Below are 20,474 nucleotides of genomic sequence, written 5' to 3'. Positions count from 1 at the left end.
CAGATACAGAGAGTGGTCTCTTACTCATTGGCTTGGAAAAAGCAGAGATTTTCTGGATTTCCCAGTAAGAGCGAAAGAGGAAATAGGATTTTATTAATGTCAAAAATGTAGAGGGCATACCACACGAGGGCTTCCAAAAGTGTTAAAGCTTCATGCCCTAAAGACCCACAAATACGCTGAAATTATGAGTACTTTCAAGAGGCAGGTGGTCCAAATCACACCAAGTCTGTTCTGTGAGTGACACAAAGTGACCCTAACCCCATGACAGGGCAATGACTGGATTTCTCACTTGTCACTCAGTTTGCACATTTATCATGCCAACTATTTCTAAAGCAAAGTGCTGAGAGTCAGCTTTATACGAGACAGCATGTTTGGGCAGGTTCGAAAAACGGAGTTGTAGAAACTTGGAGAACGTCAGCTCTTCCAAAGGCGTGTTCAGACTGAATGCAAAGCTAACTTTAAACAGGACGCATGCACACAAAGTCAATGGGACACGCAAATTGATGTAAATAAGTAAAACCATGTCTGCTCAGGTTAATAGCACAGCTTTCTAAACAGAGCAGTAGGGAAGAAAAAAGCAGCAGAACTAGGAACAACTGGCCTTACTGGGATTTTTTTTTTTTTTTAAATCAGTCTGTCTGCACTGTAACACAAACAACCACACACGGCACTAGATGGATATCGAACTGGGAAAGCACCTCAACATAACTGAGTCATACAAGTGAAGAGTGGTTTTGTTTAAAATTACCATACTGATGACCAATTGTAAAGTAAAAGAAAAAAATCACCCCAAATCAAAAAAAAAGATTTCTAAAAATGTCTTTGTGTACTTACTGGAAGACAAGAGTATTTAATTCTGTTTTTTCAGCAGCCTATAATAGGACACCAAAATACATGAGTAAGGTAAAAATTATATTTGTTTTTAATTGCTTTTGTGTAAAGTTAAATAAAGTAACATTATGAGGCAAAAATGTGGGTGTAAAAAAAAAAAGAAAAGAGAAGAAAAGAAAAGATCCCATCTCCTGCTCCACACACCACTCATGAACGAGACCCGAAGAGCAGCAACTCCGGGAATGGGCAAGGCACGCTCTCAGACTTGGAAGTGAAAACTCAATCCAAATCATCCCGAGGCCAAAGCAGAGAGCCTGTGCTACTTGGCTGTGCTGAGAAATTGTCCCTGTAAAAGCTGTAAACAGAATCGATGTCAAAGGGCAGGACCCACCAGGAGTGAGTCTGACTCATTTTTGCAGTGTGAACTAAGTAATCACTACGATTACACAGACTGCAACTGGCCAGCTACCCCATACTCCTGTAGCAACCCCCACATGGAAACCCCATGGGACACGACTGCATGCCCTCTCCAGGTTTACCAAACGACATGTAGAGTGTTTGGACGAACTCCTACGCAACCTCAAGGATGTTTTTTTTTTCTAGGCTAGATTAAAATAACTAAATAAATAACATATTGTTTTATTTCAATAGCAACATGATATCAAACAAAAAACATTCTAATCATGTTTGTTATGTCACGTCATGTTTGAAACAACATTTTGGTGCCAATTTTCCACTCTGCTGGAATCATATGCCTCCAATATAACAACATTCTTTCAACAATGGTGGGTTTTTTGGCATTTGCAAATTGCAAAATAATTAACAACTGATACCCGATTCACCTGAGGTGGAGCTCCTAAATACTCTGTAACAATAATCTGCACAGGCCCCCACAGAAAACTGATAAGGAATCAATAACAAAGTCGATGAAGAAGAAGCAAAACTAATAATGAAACTGGAAAAATGTTAAATCTTATCTATAGACATATTTTAACATAATTTCTGCAAACAGCACCCAGTCATACACAGATCTGAGCAGCAGTGATGACACTAGGTATATCCTACTCTGCAATCAATTAATAAATGTCATGAAGAGCCAGAACCTGAGTGATACGACCCTCTCCTCACCCGGGCTCCCTCTCTCCCTCACATCTTCCCCTGACACCTACATAATTACACAGTCTGTCAGTGAGCCTGTATGTGCGTGCCTGTGTGTTACATGTGTGTGAGAGCGAGCATGTAATGTGGGGGTGGCACCAGATTCACACTGTGCATCTGTATCTGACCTTTAACGCTTAGAATAGACACGCACAGAGAAAGATGGCAAAGAGTACAAGAATCAGAGAAAGAAACAAAGAAGAAAAGAACGAACAAACACGGGAAAACTGGGAACATTTCTGCTGCACTTCACAGTACAGTGGGAGATTCACAAAAAGGTCGATGCACTGTCTCTGTAATGTCAGGCTACATCTGCCTAATAAAATTAATCATTTACTAATAACTCTAATCTAACCTGAGCAATTAACAAACACAGAGGGAAACACACACACACACACACACACACACACACACACACACAGAACGAGAGAGTGAGATAAAGAAGCTGTCTCACTAATTATAGTGTGTCTGTGCAGCTGAGGTCTGCTGGGTATTGTGTGTGTGTGTTTTCTGTGCGTGTGTGTGTGTGTGTTTTCTGTGCGTGTGTGTGTGTTTTCTGTGCGTGTGTGTGTGTGTGTGTGTGTGTGTGTGTGTGTGTGTGTGTGTGTGTGTGTGTGTGCGTGTGTGTGTGAGCAAGAGCAAGCTTTGACTTTAAATGAGGACTCCTCTTTCTGAGTGCTGGGAGATGATCAGTGCTCGGTAATCCTACCTGCGCGCACGCACACACACACACACACACACACACACACACACACACACACACACACACACAAAAACACAAATACAAGACTCTTCCAAAAGGTTTTTTAATCCATGTAGGATGTACGTGTTTGCGGTCATGGCAGAGTGCGTAACAGGAAGCAGTGTGCACACCCTAAAGGTCCAGAATTACAAAAAGAAAAGCACGCCTGGCGGCATGTGAACCAGACAGAGTAAAACATTAATCCCCTTCCCGAGCATCGGCCCCTGATGGAGCAGCTGGCTGTGGGCTTCACCAAATTAGTCAGCACAGGCATTTGGCAGCAGAGCCGCAGATCTCTCTCATCCATCAAAACCTCTGAGATACCTCTGAAAGATGATTAGGCCAGACAATAAAGCAATGAAAATAAATCAAAAAAATGAAATGCCCTTTTGTCGGTTCTTTAGCCGAGCAATCTACCTGGCAGAAAATGCCTGTGAGTAAACCCTAGATACTGAAATCTATTCCAGGATTTACAGCCATGCAGAAAATATAAACCATCCAATTTCTTTTTGGAAAAAGTAGTAAAAATAGTATGGAAAAAAAGACTAATGAAAGTATGGTATTAGAAGAAACTGCAATTCTTATATTCATGTATCTACACAAAAATGTGCCAACTGAATATTTTCTTCATTGACCACTTAGGCCGCTTAGATAATCTTCCAAAACTGATTTTAAGGAACCCAGCGTTTCCACAGATTTAGACATAGCAGAGATAGTCCAGGTTCTACTTGATGTCTCGACAGATGAACCAGTTCTCCACCAATGATGGCTTCTGGATTGAGTGGACTACTGACACCAGTAGTCCACTCAATCCAATGTGAATCTGGGCAAGCCAGTAAGTGCGTAAAATGAAGAAGGAAGGGCTGGGACTAGCAAAACTTTCAAAATAAGAGCGAGGAGCTTGTGCACAAGGAAATTAATTGTGAATGCCGTCATTCCAACTCTCCACTGACCGGGTCTAAGTGTAACCATGTTATATTAGGGATATTAAAAATACAAAGTCTAGCTGGAATTTTCAGCTGCAACCTTCAAATCAACGTAGGAGGAAAAAAAACAATAGTGTGAGGAAGGGAACAACCTTGAGGAACAACACAACAAAAAATAAAGGCAGATTCAGACATTATGTACATACCACGTAATCAGGGAGATGGGGAACACCAGGGAAGACAGCTGAACACAATCAGACCAACGAGACAAGGGGAAGCAAAACTAGCATCATGACACCCTTTAATACAGCCAGAGCTGAGGTCACCACAGCTGTGCATGTGTTACATTAGTGCATGTTACACCTCCTTTGTTTTAAAAACAGACCATTTTTATATATTCTTTATATACTTTATATCATATTCTTATAATAGATGTTTCTGTATTGTTTTGGTTTTCCATTGGGTTCTCACGGGTTGTAATTTTACTTTATTTTCTCCTAAGTTTATCATTGTCATTCACAAAAAACAAGATAAATAATTTGTGTATGTGCAAACCTATTAGGTGATAAAGCTCATTGTGATATGACAGGAGTGAGACACAGAGGAAGAAAGGCCAGAGTTGCAGTGATGGAGTCTGTGTCACCTCAGCAGTGAACTCCACAGGTTCATTATCAAGACAGATGGGCTTGTTGGAAGAGAGAGAGGAGGTGCTACTTTCAAAGTACAATTACATACCAGGGAAACATGGCTATAGATAGCCCTCTGTATTGATGTACTGTAGTACTCAAATTGACTTTACTCACTCTTGGTAATGCTTACTTTTCTACCTCGGTTTCGACAACTGACAGAAACACTGCAACGTAGCAGGGTATCTCAGTCGACTGTCAGGGGACTATCACGTAAACCTGTTCACCCATCAGCTTAAAATAAATAAATCAATTAAAGAAATGGGGACACTGCTATCAAAAGATGGTGTTCTTTGGGTGTAATATAGCTGTATGTTGCGGTTGAAGTGGGTGGCCAAAAGAACAAAAAAACAAAAGCAGAAGTATGATGGCCCACATGCACTTATCATGCTGCAGACATGACAGTTCTCTATGACAAGTTAGAGGTTTGCAAAGTTTTCATGGCATGTTTAGTTTAGGCTCACCACTCTTGGCACTTCGACTGAGGAAAAAGAAGGAAAAAAACTAAACTATAAGGAAAACTTAAAAAAAACAAAACATGAACATGAACATAATAGCAAAAAACTGATCATCGCCAAGTGATTGCAAGGTGGTAATATGCAATTTGATATGACAAATCAAGACAATCAAACTTATATCCAGGCAAACAGGAAAGCTGAGAAACACGCCAACCGGAAATCTTCCAGCTCACCTCCTGGGTCATAAAATACCTTTTACTGACAAAATTAAGGTTTCTGCATCAAGGTTAATAAGGTGCGGCCTATTTCACAACACTCACTAACAGCTAAACAGCTTGTAATTCGAGTCAGTCAGCTGTCTATGCAACTAATCGTTCAACCAGCAGTCTATCCACATTCATACATGGTTGGTATGTAGATGTATGCTGATCCATCCTGAGCACCTTTGGTTGTTTTAAATGGTGAATGCCAACAGTGCAAACAAACCAGTTTTAGTGTAAATTTAGTAATAAGTTGATAGATCAAAGCAAGACCTCGGCTGTCATAATTAATTCATTAGCTAGTCAAAAGCAATCAGTGTCACAAACATAAAAGCCCAGCAGCTACAACTGTCATGGCCTGTTAAGTGTTTTGATGACAAAATGGGTTGAGTGATAAAAATGATTTTCTCTTTATTTCCATCCAACATTAGTGAAAGAGAAATTTATTCACACAAATTTACTTAAAAATAAAGGACTCTGAGTGCTTTTCTCTACAGTATGTTAATCATTGTGTGCATTTCATCTAAGAAAAGTGAGATAAGTGTGTAGACTGCAAGTTATTTTTGAAGGTGGACATTAGGTGTAATTACCTGCATATCTATGTACCAATAAGTCTTGATGCATGCTCAATCATCCAGGTAATCACAGAAAATTGATTCCGCTTGTATCTCACTGAACGTACTTTATCCAGATGAATGTAATCATCTTTCTGGTATCTACCTATAGGTATTTAAAATAATCTATTAAAGCCATAGACAGATCATGTAAAACAGATAAACAACAAATAATGGTCTAAAAAAGAGAAAATATTTGAAAATGTCTTGTTGGTACCAGAGGTCTGAAAAGTTTAGAGTGCTTTAAGCTGATGGGAAGGCAACAACAACCACTCGCTACAACCAAGGTATGCAGAAGAGCATCTCTGAATGCACAATATGTCAAACTGAAGTAGATGGGCTACAGCAGCAGAAGGCCACCAGAGTACCACCCCTATGAGCTAAGAACAGGAAGTTGAGGCTAAGGTTTCACATGGGTTTACCAAACTGGACAAATGTTGAATCGATTAGCCTTGTATTAACAGTTCTTGCTGCTGGTGGTGGTATAGTGGTGCGGGGGACAGTTTCTGCACATTTCTGGCCCCTCAGTACCATTTCAACCCCACATGTCTTAATGCATAACATGTCAAACTTTGAAGCAGATGGGCTACACTGGATGCTTACAGGCTTACCAAAATGAAAATGATGTCATGAAAGCAGGGATCCATCCTGCCTTGTATCAGTGGTTCAGGCTGGTTGTGGCGCTCCAATGATGTGGTATAAGACTGTGGAATTCACTTCATTATAATTTAAAGAATTGTATAAATCTACAATGTTTTAAAAAGTGTTATATGTTTAAAACGATAACTCAGTATGAAGAATGCGAATGAATGTGATGTTGGTTTGGGATTCGACCGGAGAGAAATGTCAATATTAGTTTGTTCCTGATTTTTGGTGCCCATCGGTGATATAAGTTCGATGGTAGATAGGGGGCAGGGTTTAATAAGAATATTTTCTTCTTCCTGCTCCTTTTCACACATGGTTGTTGTGTTTTGTTGATAGAAGATGTGGTTGTTTTGTTTGATTTGTAGTACCAAGTGTGAAATAAATAAAAATGAAATGAAATGAAATGAAATGAAATGAATGTGGGGGACATTTTCTAGTCTTTGGGACTCTTATTACCAACTAAGCATTCATTAAAAACCACAATGTACCTGAAATTTGTTGCTGATCATATCCATTCCTTCATGAGCACAGTGTGCCCATTTTCTAATGGCTCCTTCCAGCAGGATAGCACATCATGTCACAAAGCTCAAATCATCTGAAACTGATTTTTTGAACCTGACAATGAGTTCACTGTACTCTAATTTCCACCACAATCACCAGATCTCAATCCAAAACGTGCATGGGCAAATCTGCAGCAATTTTGCGATGCTATCATGTCGATATGGAGCAAATGCTAGGAAAGTTTCCATTAACTTGTTGATTCAATGCCATGAAGTATTAAGGCAGTCTTAATGGAAAAGGGGTTTCAAACCTTATACTAACAGCTACCTAAGGAAGTTTAAGTATGTCAAAACACATTTTCAGAAACTGAAGGTGTAATTTATGGTGGTTATTTCTTGACAAAATGTACAAGCAGGTCCAACGCTGTGCCTCTCTACATCTGTGGAATGTAAACAGACAGCTACACTACATAAATTACATAAAGTGGCACGGAAGAGAGGTTGGGAAAGCTGTCCTCTTCTTTTATTTTAAATCACATCAGACTTTCATTCCATTACAGCGAATTCAGTGTATTTAGGAGTCATTCTGCTTGCATTGATGTGGTCAGCCATCACCAGTCAGTTTTCAGACCTGCCTTTGTTGATTTACTTACCATGTTGTTGCTTTTTTGCTCATTATACTGTATTATCATCAGGCCACTTTCTGTGGCCATAAAGGACACAATTTCTTCTACTACATCATTTGCGGCATGATAGATGAGAGACTACTTCTCTGATGATCAGTGTGGGTAGTCATTTTTAACAAATAGCAGGTCACAACAGGCTACACACGTCACACTAACTGTCGCAGAAAACGCCTGTCACAATCACCTAGTGAGGGAAGGAAGTTAATTGACTAATCTTGCAACACGTCATGGTTTCTCTTCTCTAGTACACTAAGAAGATCTACTTCCCTTTTTTTCGTCTGTTTCGCCTTTTGCCCTCTTTTTTTCAGCCCCGTTTCCAAGTGGGAAAAGCCTCTTACAGCCAGGCAGACGACTAATAAGGAGCGGCTCCTGTCAGCCAATCCCCCTTAATGCCTCGGCACACTGCATTATGGGCAAAATAACCCCCAACACACACACACATAGAGACACCCAGTCACTCTCAAACACTCCTGAAAAGGCTAGGAAAAGAGAGCGAGATAAGCCAGAAATCCCACTGTTCCAAAAAAAGATGTCATCACTCTTCTTCTTCCTCTTAGCAAGAAAATGATTGATATGCATAAGCACACACAAACACACCACCAGATAACTAGAACAGCATTACTCAGTGAAGGTAGCGAAGGTTGTACCAACACCTCCGAATAACACCGTCTATAATATGTATAGAAATAAAAGGAGACTGAGTCAGTGAGCAGAGAAACCCTACACATCACGATGAATAACATACACTAACATAAACACACTCATTATTCTGGAAAATGAAGCAGAATCCCTTCGGCACAGAATTTGTGCTTAAGAAAAATTAATAAATAAATTATTTCAGGCTATTTCTACTTCAAATACTCCAATTACGCTCTTCTAGCCCCTCCCACTTTCTGTTCAACCTTTCTGTTTGCGAGTAGCAGCCAATCAGGAGAGAGATGGCTAAAAAAGAAAGAATATTTTTGGGTTCTTGCTTGATATTATTGAGTTTTGGCTCCTATTTTGACTTTGTGGTTAGTCTGGCGATGAGGGTTTTTTTGTTTTTTTATATAATATTATTGAGTTTGGATTCTTGATGTAATGATATCATTATAGTCTCACAAGCATTTCCCTAGCTCTCCCCCCTTTATCTTGTGAAGGTGCCTTTGACTCTTCCTTGACTTCTGTGCTCAATCTGTATGAACAGCCTAACCTTTGATGTAGTCCATCCACAGGTTAGGCTAACACCATTACCAGTATACCAGTACCAGTATACAAAATTATCTTATTGTGCTTGTGTTGCTCTGTAGCTCTCATCAAACGAGAAGTTTGGGTGTTTGAGTTCAATTTTGTTTTCCATTGCAAAACATCGAATTCTCCATGCCGCCATGGTCACACATTTGGTAAAAGCTCACGGTTTTCAAAATAAAGTAACACCAACTCCCTTTGGACTTTCCTGACCAACTTTTAGATGGCTTCAGTCAACCAGCTTGAAGCTGTAAGTGCAACATGTCATTTGCTGTTGCCCATTGGGCCACAGACACGCCCTTCAACAAAAACTGAAAAGCCTCCAAATTTAGCATGACGAAGCTGTGCCATCTACACTGACCAAATACAAAGCTGACCCCTTAAAATCCCCAGGAAGAGTTTGAAAAAGTATAATGCCTGGAAATGGCATAATGGCGTCAGTATTTAATCTTACATTCAAAATTTTGGGTTCAGGTGCCTTGGACATACAAATAGCTTTAACTATGTCTTGAACACTTCATGCCTCACACTCGAAGTGTTCAGTCCCATAAAATGTCTTTTTACCCCCAAATGAATTATATAATCAACTTTGAGAAATCAGGACTGTGGATTAAAAGAAAACTGCAGCTTCATAGCACTGAGACTGGTTTAATCTTACAAAAATCCTATATGTTCTTCTGTTTTTTTGAATTATCTCGTCTACCTTACAGCTTACTCTCCCTCCTCCTCTGCTTCCTAACAAGAGGAGAAATCATAAATATGCATGTATATCTGTTCATCCGTTGTGAGGATGAGAGGAGAGAGGGAAAATTGTGTCACTGAGCCTTGTATTTCATCAACAATTGGTGCTGTGATCGTCTGCTTAAAAATGCATGAGTGTCTTTAAGCTGCCTGGACTCTGAGCCAAACGTTCCACTGAATTTAACACATACTGCACTACAAAACCAGCTCCTACACTGGTTGTATAGAACATTCGGGATCAGGTCTTTCTTGCTTTACGCTATAGAGCAGTGATCCCAAACCTTTATTGTTAGGCTAACCCACACAGGCCTATCAGATGAGCTCTGTTCTCCTTCCTGATTTTTTTTTTTTTGTTGTTAAATAGATGTGTTCATTTGGTTTCATCCTAAACTATTTCACACAGATCAAGATCAGTCTGGCAAACTTTGGATACAGATCCTGGATATTTATACTCCCATCTCAGGCTGTCCCTAGCATCCTCTTCTGTCACACCAACCCTTCTATGGGAAAACAGCATTTGCCTCAGTTGAGCTCTACCTTTTACTAAACACTTTCCTGCTGACTTTATGTCTTCAAGTACCAGTTCCAAGTCTTACTGAGTGCAACATAATTTTTACTTTGTAGGTCAAGGTTACCACTTGTGATCATAATGACAATAAACAGGAATATGCTTTACCAGAGATGACTAATGGGCTACAAGCCAATAAGCATGCAGCGTTCATTGGCTTCTCAGATCTACCTCCCGCTGATGATGTCTACTTTCCAAAAGTTACAATGGAGATGTCTTCAAAAGCAGGCGACATCACAGTGGCTACCGTTGTTTTACATTTCTTTATTTATTTCTTATTGATCTTGTCTGTCATTCACTTTAGCCATGAGAGGTAACGCAGAAGGAGAAGTGTGCTGTATTAGCAAACACGGACATATATATTACATATAAAATAATAGGTCCTTCTGCTGTTACACCCACATAGCACTTGCTGAGACCATTTCACTAAAACTAAAAATGGAAACCTCAGGAGAGTCAAAGGCTCACTAACGTCAGAAGCACTCATACAGTGCGGATCATGTAAGAGTAATTTCGAGTTCATTTTCTGCACAAAAATGGTTCATGCACCATACTCCAGAATTTTTAGCAATCATTCAGAATAGAAACTGATCTAAAAGTGAAGGTCAACCCAAAAGCATCATCTCCTTTGGATGTTTTGATACGTATAGTAATTATAGTTTTATAGTTTTTCTTCTTACTGTCCACACGCCATATTTTGAGAACCATTACTAAACCAACACTAAAGTGAAAAACCAGCCAAAACAGGCCGACATTTTTCCAGAGTAACACACTAAAGCGTCACCAAAACATTAATTTTTGATGTCTGATCGTCTCTCAGTGAGACTTGTAGGTAGATAAATTAAGGACATAACAGCAAAATTAATAACATCTACATTCCTGTCAAAATTTGACAAAGTTTTCCTTTTCCTGAATGCATTAAATTGTAAAAATGTCATTAAAAATTATGTGTGCCCATGTGTTTTGTAGCTTATTAAATGCCGCCCTTACTGCATGCAAGGTATTTCTTCTGTTTTGGCCTTTCCCATTTAATTTCCCCAGAGAAAGCCAATGCTATTGAACTGCACTGGGATGTATTGCTCTGTTTTACAATTACTGTAAGTAGAATGACATTAAAGGTTTCTAACTCATAAATATCTCTTTCCTTTAGGCCGTTTCAGGCTGCTGACCGTGTGCATCGTCCATAGAAAACAACTGCAGACACAAAAATCAGAAAGTTAAAAATTCACGAGTGCCTTCAGGAGCTCCGGGTAAGTACATTTGGAAAATCAAACATGCTTTTTCTACTGCAAACTCACATCTTTTTTTTAAGTTTAATTTAAAAAGAATGACAGGTTAATGATAACAGAATTTAAAGCTTGAAGGAAGAAACCAAGATTTCAGCACATAAGCAGCAGCAGGAGCTCCGCTGGTTATAAATATATCAGGGACCTTAAATGCCTTACTCTTACACCAGAAGACAGCTTCATTCAAGTCACCGGGCTTGTTTTATTTTAAGAGCGAGTTAACTTTTATTACTCCGCCTAATGTCACTTCTCCACTGGGTAATAAAATAATTGTCCTATAATATGCCACTGCCACTAATTCTCTCTTTTTCCTGCTTCCTCCTCTTTCATATATACCTCTGACTCTGTATCAAACATTTGCCCATTTCTCTTCCCCTCTATAGCCATTTTTTACCCCTCCTTTCCCCCTCTCCCCTCTGTATTCTGTCCTAATTGAAGGCTGAATAGAGTTTTATATTCTGGCAGTATCAGATGATGAAAGGCCTTTGATCACTGTTTACCCCCGCAGGTGGTACACAGCAGTAGCAACATGAGATACACTCGTATCTTTTTATGTTTTTTTCCTCTCTCCTCCTGCATTTGTGTGTGCCTCGCCAGCCTTTTCTCTCCATCCCTCTCATACACCACCTCGCAGTCAGCCAGTGGACGTGAAACCCGGAGTATATCCTGGACTGCAGACATGCACTTATTGTGATATGCCGTTTGTAAAGTGGGCCGTAAATAGCGGAAGGATAGCGTTGCAACATCCTGTCCTGTGGCGGTTTGTTTCAGCAACAATTCCCACAAAGGCGGCGGTAAAAATCTCACCACACGGTAAAGCTGGGGTGATGAAACAGAGTGTTTGTTTCTTTGTATTTTTGCTTCGGGGCAAACAGGTCACGCTGGCATTTTCTTTGCCTGCAAAGTCAGAGATCACGGCCAGATAGCTGGTTCATCAGCTACAGACTCGAAGTCTTAGGTGGTTGTCAAATAATGTGTGATTCAGCGTTGTCGGCTTCTTGTTAGCGATGACATCCTGGAGTCAAAGAAGGTGCCAGGGGAAGCATTTGACAGCTGGGATACAAACAGTAGATTCTGGGGGTATTTTTAGCCTTGAGCGAGTGGCTCCAGCAGATCCCAGGAACAACATCGGAGATCTCTGTCCAGAAGAGCGCAGTCCTGGGAACAGCTAAGATACTGCGCAGGACCCTCAAGCTCCCAGGCCTCTGGTAGAGGACCCGAGCTTGAAGGATAAACCGCCCGCAGGGGCGTGCTGGGTGTTTATATATATATATATATATATATATATATATATATATATATATATATATATATATATATATATATATATATATATATATATATATATATATATATATATATATATATATATATATATATATATATATATATATATATATATATATATATATATATATATATAATGAAAACTCTTCAGATCAGCCAGTACAGTTTCAACAAATTCAAATCTATACTAAACTTTATTTTAAAGTCATTTAAAGAATATAAAAACAACACGCAGAGACCACCAAAAGACGAGCGAAATTCGTAGATACTTTGTAAGTTCAGCAGAATAAAGTAAACAGATTGTTTTGTGAACACAGACACTGATTTAGCATCAGAATGTATCTGTGTATGTACCATTTTACCCCCTCTCTTCAAAACCACAGACGTTCTTCTGTACTGGAGACTGTTTGCATACACGGAGGCAATTTTCCCCCATTCATATTTGTAAATCTTATCCTTTAGTGCTCTTTTTTCACAGATTTATCAGTGAGTTCTCTCTCAAATGTTCTCATAAGTTACAATAAGGACAAATTAAATTAAAACTGTCATTCCAGATAACATAATAGCTATCTTGTGCAGATAATACAGGTTTGCCTTTTCTGTTTGCTCTTTGGTGAGCCTCAGACACAGAACATTTACATGCCGCTGGCCAGAAACATTAGAGGATAATTAGGGGTTAAATATCCAGGGATTTTTCCAGGCTGAGAATTAGTCTTTGGGAGTAGACTACTCGAAAAAATATATAGTTTATATATGAATAAATAAAAGCATAATTAAAAAACTAGTAATCATTTTGCCCTTACTGTCCTTTGGCTCTGACTAACACCTCTTTAATGGTGCAGGGAAAAGCCCCAGCATCTCTAATGGCATCATCTTACAATACATATCTCCCACTACGTATTTCAACTATGATGCAGCTCTAAGTTGCAATTAATATTTTATATCTAATCTCAATGTGGCTATCAGTCAGTTGTGGCATAATTAATAAAGTGTTCCAGGAAGACTGCAAATATTGTAGGCATGTATATATGGGCTTTGGGGTACATTAGGACTTCAGAAAGAGTGCACAGGGATGGAGTGGGGTCATTGTGAGGTCAGGACAGAGGAGACAGAGTCTCATTTCGCTGCTATGAGCACAACTGCCGCTCTGCTAAGGCTCTGCTTTATGGGTTGTGGGAACTGTAGCGGGTTTATATAATTTTATGAGCTCTAATGCCAACTGTGTTGACAGCTAGATAATCCAAAAAATCTATAAATGCAACGCTGACCAACTGCCTGTCACAGATAACCAGGAAGTGGTTGGAGAAACATGTCACTGACTCACTTACAGATTGAGTGTCCAGCCGGCTGACTGACTAGCTAATTAAAGTAATGTCTTACAAACCAACCGGTGCACTGACTACACAGACACACACAAAGCCGCTGTCTTTTGACAGAGGAAGGGCTGTCATGCAGGCAGATGGGTGAGACATCTAAGAATAGATAAAAGGAGGGACAGCATTCTGGGAACACACACACACACTCACACACACACACAGACAAAGTGTGACGAATGTCTGGCAGATAAGTTACACGTGCCTCATGCTGCCATAAACACACAATACCACAGCTCCTCACATACACTCACACACACGCTGGCTTTGATGTTCAACAGCATAATTTCTCAGCTCTTTCATATTGCCACATATGGTAATTCACTTCTTGGCATTGGCCACTTCAAAGCTATGTAAACCACCTTCTTACAAACCATCTCCCCTGACCGGCTAATTCCATTTCCTGCACATCATGGCTGATTCCACGAAGCAGAAAATTCACAGATTAATCATAGCCTCATCCAATAAGGTCAAAGGTCCAAACAACCCAAGACACGCCACGTTAACCGCCGTGCCAATCTGCCTTTGTCGTGTTGATAGAACAAGGCAGATTTATTTGGCGTAATTAAATATACCAGACTGTATTCTTTCAGTCCAAACATACGACCGACATACTGCGGTGGATTAGAAATACAATAAAGAAACAAACTGTTCTAACTTCAGATGTGACAAAAGAACATCATGCTAGGGAATAAGTGAAATTCCAGCAAAGAGTACCATATACACAGTATAAGTTGTTCATTAACTAAAAAAAAGAAAAAGAAAAAGAAAAAAAATGGCAGGTTTTCTAACCATCTGGCATTTCATTTCCACATTCTTCTTCTCTGAAATACTCGGTGCACAGTAGCAAACAGTGGCTGAGTAACATGAGCCAAATTCTCTGCTTTGCAAACAAAAATAATCCAACTAGGGATTCCAGTGAGGCCATTTACAGTTTATGAGCACTGAATACAGCTACTGGAAGCAGCTATAAAGGGACAGGGTGGACAAGGTCATTATTTGGTTCATCTTTTGTCATTCCACTTTCCTCCCAGAACTTTTACTCTCAATTCCGGTGTAATATTCCAATATACTCGGTATATATTAATCTCTATACAGAGAAATCTGCATTTCTATATATGTAGAATATCTAGGCCAGAGTTTGGGTAAATCTTCTGGTTTCTAGTTGCATTACTCAATCAAGTTTGAGCCAAGTGTCTGATAATCATCATAAAAGAGCAATCACACTTGCCAAAATTTCATCTCACACCAACAACTATCTGTTGATGAATGACAGGTTTTAAGGGTATCGGCATTTATAAAACACAAGATAACCTTACAAGTACTCGTCAGTTGTTCCTGTTGTATAAACTAACTGTATTAGTATATTAACCAGATGAAAACAGGGTAACTAATGCCTAATAACCTAATAAAAACACAGTTAAATTGTTCCCATTTCTTTTTACGTAAAAAAATGTTGCATTTTTAAATTAAACAATCGCCAGCTCCTTGGACTACACCACCTTATTTTGGTGTAGTATGGCAGACCACAGGTCATTACTTAATGAGAGTAGGAACTCCTTATTTTTGGCAAAAATTATGATCAGAATTACTCACAGGCTATGGAAAATTGTGTATTTACTAAACTAAACTGTCTCACATTTAAATTGTTGGGATCTTATCACCTTTGCCAAGACAACAGCCAGCTGCTGTGCATCACTTAAAGCAGGCCAGTTCAATGGGTCCTGAGAGATCTGGAGACAAAAAGCAGCAAGTACCGGTAGTAGTTCTTCCACAGGTTCTTCTATGGAAACTGCTGGGTTTTACCTATCGAAGTCATCTCAGCTAGAGCTGAACCTAACAGCGAGCAAGTTGGTCAATTACACGGGCCTAGAGACGAGTCAGAAACTGCTGGTCCCTAGGGGAAACGTTTATTCTCTGACCAGTTGTTGCTAGGTTAAACTGGTCCAAAAAAAAATGGTGATAACATCAAAAACCTCCCTGAGCTTTCTTTAGTCGCAATCAGATTATCACATTCACCTTTAGTTTCCACAGAAGACACCACTGCATCTGTAAACCCTCACTAACTGCAGTAGTGAAACCAAAAAAAATCGGCGACGAAAAAGGGAAACCTTCAAAGTAAAAGTTAATCACTGCTATCTAGGAGCAACCAAAGCAAACGTAAGAAGGTTTTGGGTGCACCACTTTCACCCAGCGAGAGCAAGCAACCTCCCGCAAACACTCCCCAACCAATCTTTCCCTCGCAACCATTGGTTACCATGGGGTAATTGTTTTCATAATCACTGGAAGCCAAAAGTGTGACTTAAAATAGTTCCGATCAAGCTCTGAACTGTTTTACAGAACAATAAATCTCAAATACTGACTCTTCCTCACAGGCACAAAATGTCTGGAGAAACACCATTTTTTTAAAAAAGTACTACTTATGAACATTTGACTCGCTATATTTGACTCAGTTAAGTGCAATAAAATGGATCCATGTCGAGCAAATAATCAAACACCACCACTTCCTTGACTATCACATAATAATAACACAACTTCTGCCAACTAAGACTTCTGCTGGCTGAACACGATTCTTCACATGACGTCATCCTTTCCTCCGGAGTCCATAAAGCAGACGAGGGTTTGATATGTTCAGTGTACCAAACCCATCAATGCTCCGGTTTACTGCTGCATTTTCTACTGAGGCAACACTTTTATCACAACAAACTACTCCTGCAGTCATAAAATTGGAAAAAGGCAAGCCAGCTGCGGCACTCCCCAGGAAACACAATCTCCTGGAAACCTCACTTAACCAAAGATGGTTTCCCCTCGGAACAGAGACTCCGTAAATGATGACACAATAAACACAAAGGAGTTGTGAGTCTCTGTTGTCTTTGCCTTACACTGTTTAAAAAGATCATGCACACTCCAAACAACAACAACAACAAAATGGGTAATTATCATCTGTCGAATGGATTGTAATAGGATTATTATAATGTACCAGCACTTTTTAAAATGAGATGAATTGCATTCCTCAAAAAAAAAAAAGGAATGGTTTATTCAACTGTAATGTGTTTACATGGGGAATATTTAATCTGACTGGGTCATTAATTACTGGGGCAATAAAAGGCTTACAGTAATTATCCTGCACCCCCACCCCACCCCCACCCAGGTTTAAAAAGAAATAATTTATCAAATGCAGCCATAATTTTTAATTTACAGTTTTTATTCTTTGTGTTGACGAAGACCAAATGTGATTTACAACTTTAAAATGAATGAATTTCAATAGGAGGGGATGTCTCACCATGGAAACCAAGAAAAAGAAGTGGCAATCGGTGTGTTTTCACCCAAAAACATGATATTTTTCTAATCAGAGTAGATTTTATTCCCTTAACTGATCAAAGTAGGTTTTATTGACCAAGCTGTTTTGTGACCTTCAATCTAACCAAGTAGTTTTTAATCCCTAAACAGAGTCATTTTTACTTGATGATTAAAATCTACGAGTCAAAGTGAGGTCGACAGTGCAAGTTGCAAAATGACTCACTCAACCTCTCCTGCAAACCCTCCCACATTCAAAATGTGAACGCCATCGACATCTGAAAGTGAAAAATATTAATTTCATGACACAAATCAGTACATACGAGCACAGAGTCACCAGATTAGAGGTCGTGACCCTTTCTTATCAATTTTCCCAAGCAAAGATTTAATAGTGCTGAAGGTAAAAATTATACTTCACTTTATCACACTGCCCCAAATCAGACACAAACAAGTTAGTCGAACACAAACAAGCTGAAATGATTGATTTGACCCCCAACTACAGATCATTTCCAGCAGACACATAAACACAAAGCCTAGACAGAAAGACAGACAGATAGACTGTGTGAACGTCTGGACTTGGGATCTGGCCAGTTTTCACTATCAACTGCAGCTGCCAGTCACACTGGGGTGTCAGGATGCTGCTGGCATTCACGCACGCACGCACGCACACACGCACGCACACACACACCACAAATCAATACAGCTTCACTCCCTCCCCCTCCTCCACACTGTTCCAGCACCACAGGGACATGCACACATTGTTGTGTATGTAAAATTGTTTTTATCCCTCACTGATGGGGCTAAAATGCCCTGGCTTTTGTGCGCATATCAGTGCTGGGGCTGTCAACAGCAGCATGGTGAGCACAGCCTGGGACAAGGCAGGGTTATCATAACTATGACATGTGAGAATTTAGCTTTTCAGCTATGAGCTGAAGTATGCACCACTCAGTGTGTGTTTATGTTTACAAGATTTAGCTAGCATGGGTGTAATTCTTGCAGCAGCTTTAGCCTTTAACGTGTAACTTAAGCACGAGGAGAGTGAAGTATAGGCGCAAAGACATAATAAATGCACAAACATATCCTTCTCGAACCAGTATCCTTCCCCAGCATCCTCCCAGCTATCCCACTCACCGATACGACGTCTGTTTTCTGAACGCCAGTCCCCTTAATTTCTCCTCCAGAGTCTCTTGCTCCATGTCAGGCAGGCTACTGAACGTGTCGCTGCAGCAGCCCACGGCAGCCTCCTCCGAGCCGGCTCCGGACTCCGAGTCACCCCCGTCAGCTCCGAGAGAGGCCGGGCGCCCGCTTAAGCCCCCCGCCGCCGGGCTGGTGCGATCCTTCGCTTGGGGGTCCATGCTGGTCGCTCCTCGCGGTGTCACGCCGCGCTGGACCCCCTCTCCTCCGGGTACTGAGAGGACGCGGATGCCGGCGGTGAAAAGGAGAGTCTAACTACTCCGGCGTGATAATAAATTTAAAAAAAAAACGTAACGCTGAGAGCGGCTGTGTGGGCTTTGACCGCTGACCGCCTTTATATACTGCAGCCGAGCACGGCAGCACGCGCAGCCGCCTGGACAGCAGAACGAACTGCACTCACGAGCCCCCTGACCAACTGGCAGTGAGCTACGTCAAGCTACGCACGCCAGGTAGGAAGTGGGAAAACTTGTCTTCAAAATAAAAGCCCCCAAACTTTTTTTAAACGAAACATTTTTATGTGACATTTGATATTTTAAAAAATAATATTATAATAATTCATTAAAAAATTAACCATCGTCTTTTTATGTCATAAAATAGTTATTTATGCATAGTAAGGTTTTTTGCTTGTTTGTTTTTTTTTACTATAGTTTTGTGCCCGCCTTTTTTTTTAATTAGAGGTTTAAACTAGGTTTCCTTTCGCTTTCTTCTCCTACTTTTTTAATTTTGGACCAGTGTCCCCTTAAATAAGCCCGAAAATACCTAATAAGTACATTTTACAACAAATGACAAACACAAAAATATTCTGAATTTTTTTTTAAAAAAATGTGAGTTCTTGCACAAATTATAATTATGATTTAGAATCAATCCCTGCACTTATACTTTTTTACACATTAAGAAGCTCCATATTCCCATGCATTTTTTTACCACAAGTTAAAGGCAGATTTAAAATTTCAGATGACATAATTGTTTTTAAAGCTCAAAATCTTTAAAACTACTATATTATAACTAATATTAGTGATTTATTTACAGTTTCTTCTTTAACATCAAATCCATTGAAACGTTAAGTACATATTTGATATTAAATGGCTTCCACGAGGTTCCTCATAGCCACAACTAACCAATTAATTTAAAAAACAAAACATTTATTTCGAAATACTCACACGGAAGTTATGTGTTTTATTGTTTGCGATATGACACAGGTTTAAAAACTTCAAAAGCGCGAGCTAATGTGAGGGCGGTGACAGTAAACACGTTCAGTGTGTGCAGATCTTGGCTGACTCCGACATCTATCCATCCATCCGTCCTTTATCCATCCACATGGCTCATGGGGTGAGCAGCGTGGCATTGTGGGATACTCCCTCTCCTCCTGCTGCTCTCTTTTCTGCAGCATCATCAGTGAGAAAGTAGGCCAGAGCGTAAGCATACATGCATCAACACATTCAGACTGCTAGTATCTCATGCTCAGTCTAGTCACACACATACACACATTCCATGATGTCAACATGCTGCCCTTCCCTCTTCATCATGCTTCTTTGCTTCCTACACGTTGCTGTCAGTCTCCCTGTGAAACATCAGGCCACATCTGTCCCTTTTCACTCCACTGCACCGGACCATCAGGGAAATTACTGCTGAGTTTAAACAACCTTTTTTTCATGTGTGCATGAAAAAAAAAATCTGTCACTGTATATAAACCTGATCTCTCCGGTTCATACTGTTATAGTGTTCGCTTAGTGCATAATAGGCTGTCAACCTAAGGAAGAGACAAGAAGATGAAAGAGCAATGAACACTACACGAAAACTAATAGCACTATTAACCACAGGTGGCACGGACCAGTAATTGATATGCAAGCCACATGACTGTACAGCTAAACTAATGACTACAGGTAATAAGCTTCATTAACATTAGTCTAATCATATAAGAGTTACTAATTTTATCTACAATACTGCAGCCATACTGTCCAAAAAGCCTTACAAAAATTAAAAAGAACAAATAAC

At 39.9% G+C, this 20,474-nt stretch overlaps 1 protein-coding gene across 2 annotated transcripts in view; it reads right to left on the bottom strand.

Annotated features, from left to right (window-relative positions):
- Window positions 1-18,881, bottom strand: part of dgki (diacylglycerol kinase, iota) — a 97,955-nt gene extending 79,074 nt beyond the window's left edge. For both annotated transcript variants that reach the window (XM_080885974.1, XM_080885975.1), the window contains exon 1: window positions 18,417-18,881. In XM_080885974.1, the coding sequence (XP_080742100.1) occupies window positions 18,417-18,640 (224 nt within the window). In that variant the 5' untranslated portion in view covers window positions 18,641-18,881. The remainder of the gene's footprint in view (window positions 1-18,416) is intronic.
- Window positions 18,882-20,474: the final 1,593 nt, after the last annotated feature.

The sequence above is a fragment of the Rhamphochromis sp. 'chilingali' genome, assembly GCF_963969265.1.
Source record: "Rhamphochromis sp. 'chilingali' genome assembly, chromosome: 7".
In the NCBI taxonomy this organism is placed as follows: domain Eukaryota; kingdom Metazoa; phylum Chordata; class Actinopteri; order Cichliformes; family Cichlidae; genus Rhamphochromis; species Rhamphochromis sp. 'chilingali'.
This window is presented reverse-complemented; position numbering and strand designations above follow the sequence as displayed.